The 12665-nt window shown below is 43.5% G+C and overlaps 1 protein-coding gene across 1 annotated transcript in view; it reads right to left on the bottom strand.

Moving 5' to 3' along the window:
• Positions 1–1123: 1123 nt before the first annotated feature.
• Positions 1124–12665, bottom strand: part of MAP3K9 (mitogen-activated protein kinase kinase kinase 9) — a 137720-nt gene continuing 126178 nt past the window's right edge. Inside the window, exons 8-11 of the mRNA XM_069731554.1 lie at positions 7243–7396; positions 6772–6875; positions 3472–4263; positions 1124–3145 (exon numbers count right to left, since the gene is read on the bottom strand). Of these exons, the coding sequence (XP_069587655.1) occupies positions 2670–3145; positions 3472–4263; positions 6772–6875; positions 7243–7396 (1526 nt within the window). The 3' untranslated portion in view covers positions 1124–2669. The remainder of the gene's footprint in view (positions 3146–3471; positions 4264–6771; positions 6876–7242; positions 7397–12665) is intronic.

Raw genomic sequence — 12665 nt, 5'->3', positions numbered from 1 at the left:
GTCGGACCAAGAAAACGCAACAAGTTGCATTTTTCTTGCGTCCGAATTTCGGCAAAAAACGACGCATGCGTCGCAATGCGCACAACGCTAGTGTGAACGTATCCTAAGTACATGTTAATTTGATAACTGAAGAATCAAATCAAAATGTTGTTATCTGATGGCGCACAGACACGATCCATATTGTCCATCACTTTAAAAAAAAAAAAAAGTAATAATTCACATGCAGCAAAACATGGCTTCATCTTGTACAGATCCAGAGTCACATTATGGGTTTAGCCTGCTCTAATCCTGGGACATCGGCAAGTTCAGTGAGGTTTTGAGCTTAAACCATTCAGCACTCCCTGCTTATTCAGTGCCTGTACAGGGATGGATCTAGAGATTTGCTTTCTGCAGCTTACAACGTAAAGTAACCTAATCAGGTGAAGGAAAAAAAAAAAAAAAAAAAAGGAGTTAAGGCCTCATACACAAGGGTAAAGTTGGCTTAACCCAAAGATTTCGACAGAGCTAATTTATTAGTGTGGCAGCCAAAACACCCTGGAATAAGTTCGTGGCCAGTGATCGCTGATGGATGACCGCCATTAGGGAGAGTGCCTGTTAAATTGTTGACTGGTTCCTATAATAATTAGCAGACTCGTGAATGCAGCTACAGGCCAAATTAAAGGCTCAGCCCCAAAGTGAGGCCAAGACAAAAGCAACATCTTTCCTCTAGAATGGTGCAAACTAAAATAAAAGGACATATAAAAGGTTTACAAAGGGAACCTGTCACGTTGAACATGCTGACCGATCTGGTTGTAGAGAACGAAGAGATGGGCTGATTGTTCTGCAGTCAGTTGGAAAAGATGTCCTGGTAATATTGTTCACAGGACTAGTGGGTGGTCCTACTCAGTGACCAACTCTGCCTACTGGACTATCACAAAACCAGCAGGAATTTCCATCATTAAGTTCAAAATCTATTCCCACAAAACTACATAGACAGAATTTATCATAGTCACACACAAAGTCCATAGTCGCTGGCTTACGACATGTTCACACAGGCCGACAATCCATTAAGGGGACAGTACGATCGCTAATATGATACTGTATGTAGACCGAACCATTATACCAGCACTTTCTTTTTTTGTTTACACCAAACAATTTGCTGCAGTATTTTTTTTCTCTCCAGCATAAGGGATCTGCTCATCCGGCGAAAGAGCGTTTTGCTCATTCTTCTGATACATGGGGCAATGATCAGGAATGAACGCTCCCGTGATTTCTTCGTCTCAACCACTTCCTATTCCTATACATGTCTTTTCAGTAGAAATACAGAAAAAGCACTCAGGATTCCCACCCCTCTTTTATAGATATGATTAACACCAAATTTTAAAAAGTACCATTATCATTACAGTGGCATGTTACGACGGCCTGCACAATGTTTAGGGGAACATTTTAATCAGGTACCCCATTATGAATAAAAATATTAGAGGGACACGGGATTCACTTATTGCTGATGGATTCTGGGCCTATCAGGGATAAGAAAAAAAGAAAGAACATAAAAGAAGAAGTCAGAAAAAAAGTCTATGCAATGAGGAAAGCGCGAGAAAATAGTTTGAGAAATGTTTCTCAAGGAAAATGTCAAATGGGGTCAGCGTGGGATGACTGACAAATATTTCTTAAGCCCTATGTCAACTCGGTTACATGTATGCACTATAATTCACAGACTCCTGTAAAACTATGTTCACAAGTCAGCCCAGCGCCACAGCAATCCCAACCCCATCATTCAGCTCTGTGCAGCATGCGGTCATTACAATACGCTAGTCACTACATTAGAAAGTCGGATGTTGGCTGGATAAGACCAACGACATCTAGGCTTCACATATCTTTGTTGGCGAAACTAAGGAAACATTTCTATCCGTATTTTAGAAATATCCATGTACTGCAGTTCATGACTTATGAAAGATCCCCCACCCAAAGAACTAATAGGGGTAAGTCTAGCATTTAATAGGCTACCCATGCAGGACTTCATAAAAGCAGCGTTGCAATATGTCTGCCAAAGACAAGCAATTCTGTAGGACTAGAGAAAAAATATATATATATATTTTCTGTTTCCAGTGTAGGTTTCAGTTTAATATACGGCAATAGTGCCGCCAATAGTAGTGGAATGAATGGCAATGTACATACCGATCAACACCATCGGTGTCACTGCCAGAGGGCACTTTTTCAGAAGTCAGCCACAATAAATACATAAAAGGACACACGTTTGCATATATCATTGTGTGACATAAAACCATAGGAATGGAAAGAACAGGAATTGTACAGTGTTTGACTGGAAGGAGAAAAGAAAATTAAAAACAAAATCATGGAAGCAGGACAAGGAAAAAAAAAAAAGTTGATTATGGATACCTGCTTTTGATCTGGCTATAATTTTTGTTTATCAGGTCGGGAAAATAAAAAAAAATCTAAAACAAAAATGTAATAGCATCCATGAAAGGAGCTCTTGCGGAGTTGCTGAAATTTCTGAATTTTAGAGTATTGCAAAAGTCTTCAAGCTGAAAAGACATATTTAAGGATAATCAGGCGAGCAGCATAATGACTACATTTTATATTGCCTTCCAGTGATCTAATGAATCCTCAAAGTGCATTCAGTGCAAGATACGCGGTCACGTCGCACGTCTGCAGGTAGACATGCCACTTTAAGACCAGAACTCTTGTTTTTGTTCACAGGTTGTCGTTCTGTAGCTTTTAAGTTTGGTTCTGCACAGCGGAACAGTGCTATCTTGACTCTGACCTTCCACATCCACATCTAGTAGTGTTCGTTCCCCTATAGGGTGCGCCACGTGAACGGGAATGAAACCAGAGAATCCCGGCCTCTCCTCCACTGTGCTTCCACTGCTGCTGGCAAAGCAGGAGTCTATGTTGCTTGGGGTTTCAGTGCATGAACTATTAGCGGGGGATTCACCCCGGTTTCTACTAGGGGATACAAACCACCAGGAATCCAGTCTCTGCCTGTTGGTGGAAGGTCGAGGTCTTGGAACAAACTCTAAAGTTTTGGGTCTTTCCAGTGCAGAATCTTGCTGAACATTCCAACGCCGAGGAGTTGGCGGGAACACCAAATTGGGGTCAGGAAGACGGGGAACTTCTTGTGGATCTCGGTTTGGAGAAACAACATCTAAATTAGAAGAAACAAACATTTTTCTTTTGGATGAGATGTTTAGATGAGGCTTTGTTCACATCTAACACTTTTAAACCCCCATATCTAGTAGTCACTCATTTTCAAGGTGACTGACCCACAGGATGCATGAATTTAAGAACAGACCCCTCCTTACAAGCATGTTTTACGCTCTAGTGCTGCAGTGTTGGGGCCAGGGAAGAAGTGACTATTGATGGAGGTATATCCCCGGCCATCTTCCCCCCTCCCTCCCACCCAGCTAGACAGACATGATGGGTACGTCCCCATGTGTGTACAGTCTAGAACCAGTAAATGACAGAACTTACTTGATGCCGTACAGCTTGCTAAGCAATTGTTGGGCGAATTCCCATTACTAATAACTGGAAAAGCTTTTATGGCACCATCTGAAGGGGTTCTTCTATGTTCGTGGTGAGCTCGGGGATTTACAGTCACGTGGGTAGGAGTCAAGGACTGGTTGGGGTCCCGCTTAAAAGTTTCAATGTGAATGTTCACCAGTGGATTACAGACAACCGCTGCTGGTTCTTCCACAGGACTGCTGGGCATCTCGTAAACTACTATTTCATCACTGTCTGAGCGAAGCAGAGAACGAGTAGAATTACATTCAGAGATGGAAGACAGGGACTGCATCGTAATAGACGTCGTCGGCTCTGCCGGATGAGATGGAGAATCTTCTTTCCGAAAAAGTTTTTTAGAGGGTGGGCTGGTGCTTCTCCGGGGACGGGCGGCACGCTGGAATAGGCTCTCCTTTTTCTTTTTCTCTTCTTTTGGTTCAGGCTCATCTTGACCTAGGTTACATTTACCAGCTTCTAACATGTCAAAGCCCAGCCCCACAGTGGCAAGAAGAGCTCCACAGCCCAAGAGAACCATTGAGCATCTCTTGTGCTGAGAGCCACGCTTGAGGCTATTGGTGGGAGTAAGCTGTGGAGTGCTCGTAGCAGAGTTCACTGGGGTGGGATTCTCACTGGTATCGCTGAACGGTCCCTCCACATCTTCGCCTTTGTGGAATGGTATGCAGAGGTAGGATTTGTTCGGAGTGGGTGTTTGGGAATCTTTGACATCCACCTGGTTCACAAATGGCTCAGTGGCATTTTCAGCTTCTGTATAAAGCAATTTAAAAAAAAAATAAAATAAAACATTTACAGGCAACCATAATATTCACAGTACAGAAATGTAATACATTGATGGGAGTTTGAATCCTCCATGGCTTTTCTGCTCCCTCATCCTAATCAAACCTGACAGTAAAAGAAAAAAAAAAAAAAAAGACAAAACTGAGGTTTTTAAAAAAAAAAAAAAAAAAAAAACTTTCTCTTTTTAACCTTCATCAGGCTTATAATTTTACAACGTTAACAGGCTGCAGAGGTACAATTGTACCTTCATATATACTTAAAGGGAACCTGTCACCCCGATTTTTGAGATTGAGCTATAAATACTGTTAAATAGGGCCTGCGCTGTGTGTTCCTATAGTGTATGTAGTGTACCCCGATTCCCTATGTATGCTGAGAAATAACTTACCAAAGTCGCCGTTTTCGCCTGTCAATCAGGCTGGTCAGGTCGGGAGGGCGTGGTGACATCGGTGGTTCTTCCTCAGCTTTACGTTGGTGGCGTAGTGGTGAAGACACAGCGCGCGATCTGCGCTGTAATCCCTTGCATCGGTGGGGGCGGCCATCTTCCTGGGGCCGCGCGTGCGCAGATCGAGTGCTCTGCTGCACGGGGCTTCAGGAAAATGGCCGCGGGATGCCGCGCGTGCGCATTAGAGATCGCGGCGGCCATTTTCCCAAAGCCGAGATGCAACTCGGCTTTGGGAAAATGGCCGCCGCGATCTCTAATGCGCACGCGCGGCATCCCGCGGCCATTTTCCTGAAGCCCCGTGCAGCAGAGCACTCGATCTGCGCACGCGCGGCCCCAGGAAGATGGCCGCCCCCACCGATGCAAGGGATTACAGCGCAGATCGCGCGCTGTGTCTTCACCACTACGCCACCAACGTAAAGCTGAGGAAGAACCACCGATGTCACCACGCCCTCCCGACCTGACCAGCCTGATTGACAGGCGAAAACGGCGACTTTGGTAAGTTATTTCTCAGCATACATAGGGAATCGGGGTACACTACATACACTATAGGAACACACAGCGCAGGCCCTATTTAACAGTATTTATAGCTCAATCTCAAAAAACGGGGTGACAGGTTCCCTTTAATTGAAATTTGGCCAATATATTCTGGACCAAAACTGCAGAGATGTGACGAAATTTCAGCCCTCTACGGCTTTTCGGAAAAAAAAAAGTTATTGCAATTTTAAAACGGAATAGTTACAATTGTACCTACTCAGCCGGACGAAGGTTAAACAGTATTTAGTGTCTCTAAGTGCAGTAATATGACGCCATGTTTTCAATTATGGGCTGCAATAATGAGAAAGAAGTGTGTCTACATCAGGGTTTATGTATGTAGAAAAGCCACGGAGACACCATCACGTGTTTCTCAACGCAAGCAATAAATAGCCAGGTCTTTCACCAGGAAGGAACAACCACGGAAAGGGCAGCATCCAAAAAGAAAACCACCTATGCCAAAACATGGTATCCATCCACAGACAGCTGTTTCGGGCTATTTGCCCCTCATCAGTGTGGAGTAGGAAACTGGCTATTAGGAGCAGTGCCTAGTAAAAGGACTATAAAACATAAGGATGAATGACCTCGGACCCCGAAACAGCTGTCTGTGGATGGATACCATGTTTTGACATAGGTGGTTTTCCCTTTTGGGATGCTGCCCTTCCCGTGGTTGTTCCTTCCAGGTGAAAGACCTGGCCATTTATTGCTTGCGTTGAGAAACACGTGATGATTGTGTCTCCGCGGCTTTTCTACATGCATTTGCATATTTCCCATAAGGGATGGGGGCAGTGTTCTGGATCACTGCGTTGAGAAACACGTGATGGTGTCTCCGTGGTGTTGGATGTTTTGATCTCCCCGAGGTCATTCATCCTTATGTTTCCATAAGGGTTTGTGTCAGTTGGCCTTTGATGGTGTCCAGTTTCTTACTGTCGGACTGCCCATGCTGACGTCATCAACACATTGCTTGCCGTTTCAGTCGGACGTAACCGTCAATGCTTATTATCAGGATTATTTATTAGCGAATGTGCACGGACAAGGTGTTAACCGAGCATGCTCAGGTGCTAACCGAGTGTCTTCGGCGTGCTTGAATAATGTGTTTGAGTGCCCGCGGCTGCATGTACCACGCCTGTTTGACAACTGCAACACATGCAAGGATTGCCTAACAAACAGCAATTACCTGCATGTGTTGCGCCTATAGAACAGGTGTGAGACCTGTAGCTGCTGGGATGTATACGAGACAGATTATTCCTGGAAGTGCTAGATATTAATCAAAATCACACAAATATTGTACAATATGATGGAAATGACCAACTGATTGTGGTGACCTCACAGTGCAATCACCACCTTAGCGCAAAACCTAAAAAACATACAACATTGACCAAAAAGCAGAATAACCTTGTGGAAAGCTCATCATAGGTGTCCTAACTTATTTGTAAGGCAGATGACTGTAGTTTTGATTTTATGTAACTTGTTGCTTTGTGCCGCTGACATCTCATTTTGCATACCTGTCTCAGTCACAGTGGTGAACCCAGGAGCAGAAGAAGTTTTCATCGGCTTCCCGTGGTTGGATGAACTTGGTGAACAAGACTTTGAGCTTTCTAGAGATACCCTGCAGTTTGGAGAAAAGACATTTTCCATGACATAGGTTTATGCAATAGTTTGAACACCGCATCATTCAAGATGTAGATAGAGCGATGAACTTGGCCACCTCCTTCAGACCGATAGTGAACATGGCAGACATGAAACCTATTTCTCAAGGTCAGTGGCAGTCCCCGGCGATCCTACATTAATATACTGTGATAAATGTTGGTCATCAGACAATCCCACAAGGTGCTGCTAACCTGGCAGCGATGTGTCTGACAACCTGATGGGAATATAAAAACTATTTTTTTTTCATGTACTGGCCTCTTGTGTAAGAGACAGATGGAACGGCCTAGTGACTACCTAAGGCACATGGGCATTAGCCCAGCACTCACCTGTCCTCGCTGGCACTGGAGTCTTTATTAGCCAAAGGGGCTGCAGCCCAAGGACGAGATTTTTTCTTAGTCTCCTTCTTCTCGTCATCTTCGCTTTCATCCTTCTGGCCACCAACACTGCGGTTTCTTGCTTTATTGGAGTCTCCTGGAGTCACTTTATGAGATGAATAACAGTCAGGGGAACACATGGAAAGGCAACAGAGATTTCAACAGCTAGGTTACTTCAAACGTAAAAGGGCATTCCCATCTCCAAGATCATATCCCAATATGTAGTAGGGGATAAATTCAACTCAAAATTACCAAGGGTTGTGTCTCCACTGGAGTAATACACAACCTACAAAAATGATACACAATCAAGATAGTAAAATCTTTTTATTTCTTATTTAAATATTAAAAGCATAATGACAGAAGAAAAAAAAAGAGAAAATACAAACAGGAGGAAACTGGGCAGGGAAGTGCTGGGCATATGTATGCACACATTAATAAATGAAAACACCAGCAGCAAATTCATGTATAAGATACAAAGTAAAAAATATATAATAAATAAAACCTATTACGGTATATAGGTGTAATAGATGCTAAATCAGTATGTATGTCTATAAATGAATAAAATTACATAAATATAAAAAGTAAAATATATATATATATATATATATATATATATATATATATATATATATATATATATATATATATATAATGCAATGCAAGAAATATACTAATCAAAAGTGCATCAAGTGAATAGGATCTATGTAGATGAAATGTTCATTGTGTATAAAATGTGTGTGCAAATGATGGCAGTGATAGGAGGATAGCTGCTGTAAAGAAAATATATTGCCTATATATAACAGGGCAGAAGTATAGCTAATAATTAAGTAGAATATGACTCCATATAAAAGTAATTCCTAATAGAGAAAAATTCCTGGAATCAATCAGCCAAGTAAAGACAGTATGCAGCCAATAAAGTGCCTGTATATAAAGTGCATATGCAGAGGAAAAAAAAATAGCAGTATACTGACCAACACTAGGAGCCCGCACCTGCCCCAATGCATTCATTTATTATTGTGTGCATACATATTCCCAGCACTTCCCTGCACAGTTTCCACCAGTTTGTATCTTCTCTTTTTTCTTCTGTCATTATTATTTTCTTATTTTAATAGTAAAATATATCTTTATTTCTTATCTTGGTTGTGTATCACTTTTGTAGGTGTTATAATTAGGGTTGAGCGACTTTTAGTTTTTCAGGGTCAAGTCGGGTTTCACTAAACCCGACTTTCTCAAAAGTCGGGTCGAGTGAAATCGGCCGATCCTATTGAAAAGTCGGGGTCGGGGATCGGCCGAAACTCGAAACCCAATGTAAGTCTATGGGTTTTTTTTTTTGTTTTTTTTAACATTTCCTTCAGGGCGATATAGCAGAAAAGCCGGTAATTCAATTACCGGCTTTTCATTTCATCTGCCAAAACCCGACATGATATGAGACATGGTTTACATACAGTAAACCATGTCATATCCCCCTTTTTTTTTGCATATTCCACACTACTAATGTTAGTAGTGTGTATATTCAAAATTTCGGCGCTCTAGCTCCTAAATTTAAAGGGAACCTGTCACCCCGTTTTTTGAGATTGAGATATAAATACTGTTAAATAGGGCCTGTGCTGTGCGTTACTATAGTGTATGTAGTGTACCCTGATTCCCCATGTATGCCGAGAAATACATTACCAAAGTCGGCGTTTTCGCCTGTCAATCAGGCTGGTCTGGTCAGGTGGGCGTGTTCACAGCGTTCTTTTCTTCCCCAGGTTTCCGTTGGTGGCGTAGTGGTGTGCGCATGTCCAAGGTCCGGATTCCCTGTGCCCACGTGAAGACACAGCGCGCGATCTGCGCTGTCATTCCTTTCATCGGTGCGGGCGGCCATCTTCCTGGGGCTGCGCGTGCGCAGATGTAGTGCTCTGCTGCACGGGGCTTCAGGAAAATGGCCGCGGGATGCCGCGCGTGCGCAGAAGAGATCGCGGCGGCCATTTTCCCAAAGCCGAGTTTGCATCTCGGCTTTGGGAAAATGGCCGCCGCGATCTCTTCTGCGCACGCGCGGCATCCCGCGGCCATTTTCCTGAAGCCCCGTGCAGCAGAGCACTACATCTGCGCACGCGCGGCCCCAGGAAGATGGCCGCCCGCACCGATGAAAGGAATGACAGCGCAGATCGCGCGCTGTGTCTTCACGTGGGCACAGGGAATCCGGACCTTGGACATGCGCACACCACTACGCCACCAACGGAAACCTGGGGAAGAAAAGAACGCTGTGAACACGCCCACCTGACCAGACCAGCCTGATTGACAGGCGAAAACGCCGACTTTGGTAATGTATTTCTCGGCATACATGGGGAATCAGGGTACACTACATACACTATAGTAACGCACAGCACAGGCCCTATTTAACAGTATTTATATCTCAATCTCAAAAAACGGGGTGACAGGTTCCCTTTAAGGGTTAAATCGCGTGAAAAAATTGGCGTGGGCTCCCGCGCAATTTTCTCCGCCAGAGTAGTAAAGCCAGTGACTGAGGGCAGATATTAATAGCCTGGAGAGGGTCCACGGTTTTTGCCCCCCCCCCCCCTGGCTAAAAACACCTGCCCCCAGCCACCCCAAAAAAGGCACATCTGTAAGATGCGCCTATTCTGGCACATGGCCACTCTCTTCCCATTCCCGTGTAGCGGTGGGATATGGGGTAATGGGTGATGCGCCCCCTGCTGGATGTCCTCATATGACCTCGAGCCTGGGAACTTTTCCCACGCTCCAGGGACATCCAGCAGGGGGTGCATCACTGCGAATGAAGGTAACTACAGGTCATTGACCTACATTACCTTCATTCGCTGGGGTTTACAGCCACGAGCAGCACTGCATTAGCAGAGCTTCTGGCTGTAAAATATTTTAACCCCTTCAGATGGATTTACAACATGGGACGTTACAGATCTACGGAAGGTATGTATATTGTTGGTTTATTATTTTTTATTTGTTACAGAGCGAGGGTCTTCAGCGAGTGGATTGAGCATACAATAAAATATTACAACAAACGGTGTGTTTATTTCATTAAAATACTTTTTAATATTGTGTGTGTGTTTTTTATAACTCTTTCATACATAGTAACATAGTAACATAGTAACATCGTTAGTAAGGCCGAAAAAAGACATTTGTCCATCCAGTTCAGCCTATATTCCATCATAATAAATACCCAGATCTACGTCCTTCTACAGAACCTAATAATTGTATGATACAATATTGTTCTGCTCCAGGAAGACATCCAGGCCTCTCTTGAACCCCTCGACTGAGTTCACCATCACCACCTCCTCAGGCAAGCAATTCCAGATTCTCACTGCCCTAACAGTAAAGAATCCTCTTCTATGTTGGTGGAAAAACCTTCTCTCCTCCAGACGCAAAGAATGCCCCCTTGTGCCCGTCACCTTCCTTGGTATAAACAGATCCTCAGCGAGATATTTGTATTGTCCCCTTATATACTTATACATGGTTATTAGATCGCCCCTCAGTCGTCTTTTTTCTAGACTAAATAATCCTAATTTCGCTAATCTATCTGGGTATTGTAGTTCTCCCATCCCCTTTATTAATTTTGTTGCCCTCCTTTGTACTCTCTCTAGTTCCATTATATCCTTCCTGAGCACCGGTGCCCAAAACTGGACACAGTACTCCATGTGCGGTCTAACTAGGGATTTGTACAGAGGCAGTATAATGCTCTCATCATGTGTATCCAGACCTCTTTTAATGCACCCCATGATCCTGTTTGCCTTGGCAGCTGCTGCCTGGCACTGGCTGCTCCAGGTAAGTTTATCATTAACTAGGATCCCCAAGTCCTTCTCCCTGTCAGATTTACCCAGTGGTTTCCCGTTCAGTGTGTAATGGTGATATTGATTCCCTCTTCCCATGTGTATAACCTTACATTTATCATTGTTAAACCTCATCTGCCACCTTTCAGCCCAAGTTTCCAACTTATCCAGATCCATCTGTAGCAGAATACTATCTTCTCTTGTATTAACTGCTTTACATAGTTTTGTATCATTGGATTAATAATGGATAGGTGTCATAATTGACGCCTCTCCATTATTAATCTGGCTTAATGTCACCTTACAATAGCAAGGTGGCATTAACCCTTCATTACCCCATATCCCACCGCTACAAGGGAATGGGAAGAGAGTGGCCAAGTGCCAGAATAGGCGCATCTTACAGATGTGCCTTTTCTAGGGTGGCTGGGGGCAGGTGTTTTTAGCCAGGGAGGGGGGGGAGGGGAGGCAATAACCGTGGACCCTCTCCAGGCTATTAATATCTGCCCTCAGGCATCATTGCCTCCTGGGATTGTACCGCAGAGGAAGTCAGGCTCTGGCGCACCTAAGAAGACTTCACCAAAGACTGATAAGCTTCTGAAGCGTGAAGTGATGTCACATCCTTCTATAACTGCTGTTGAACTAAAAAACAAGTACCCTCTGCTCCTCCAGAACATCGCAACTAGGACAATTCGTCATTGCCTGCAGAAGGACCTGGGTCTACCAAGTTGCTGTGCCGCAAAGAAGCCCCTGCTCACAGCAGCAATGAAGAAGAGAAGGCTTGCCTTTTGTAAGAAATATCAAGATTGGACATCTGAAGTGTGGAACAAAATTAATGTTTAGTGATGAGAGCACTTTCAGGCTGGTCAGGGGAGGCTCAAAGGTTGTGCGTCGTCAGAGTACCGTGTCACGGTATGACCCAAAATATACAGTACTAAAGGAGGTGCTGAAGACACTGTGGGTAATCATGGACTCCACATACTTAGCCAGCCTTGCTGAATTCATGCCTAAACGACTGCAGATGGTGATAAAATGTAAGGGTGACATGACAAAATACTAATTATAATAAAATATCCACAATAAAACACTGGAATCCACCTGAATATTAAGATTTTGTGGTTTCATTGAACTTGTAAAGATTTTTTTTGGCACTGTAGTTCTTCTAATGCACTATGTCGCTTATCCCATGTGCAGGGCATTGCAGTAGCTTAGGTAGCCATGGTTACATCCACTAACAGCTGTCATTATATTAGTGGTCGTAACCATGGATATGCAAGTTACTGCAAGGCATACACACGGGGTAAACAACAGAGAATCAGAAGAACCAAGCAACATTTCTAATCTGCTGCTGATGCTACATATTGGGATATGATCTTGGAGATGGATAAACTTCTTAAAGATCCATGATCCAGAATCTGTGGTCAGAATAAAGCCCGAGGCTGTATTTATTCACAAAAATGTAGTGTGCTGTATCCTTTGCAATGTAACATTTATACCCAGATAACTCCCTAATTGTCCACATTTAAGCATGTATAGATTCAATCATCATGTTTGTTATATTTTTTAAGTTTTTTTTTTTTACACTTCTGGTGTTCGTTG

Source organism: Ranitomeya imitator, chromosome 1, assembly GCF_032444005.1.
Source record: "Ranitomeya imitator isolate aRanImi1 chromosome 1, aRanImi1.pri, whole genome shotgun sequence".
NCBI lineage: Eukaryota > Metazoa > Chordata > Amphibia > Anura > Dendrobatidae > Ranitomeya > Ranitomeya imitator.
The sequence above is the reverse complement of the archived record's forward strand: the minus strand, read 5'-3'. Positions and strand labels throughout refer to the sequence as shown.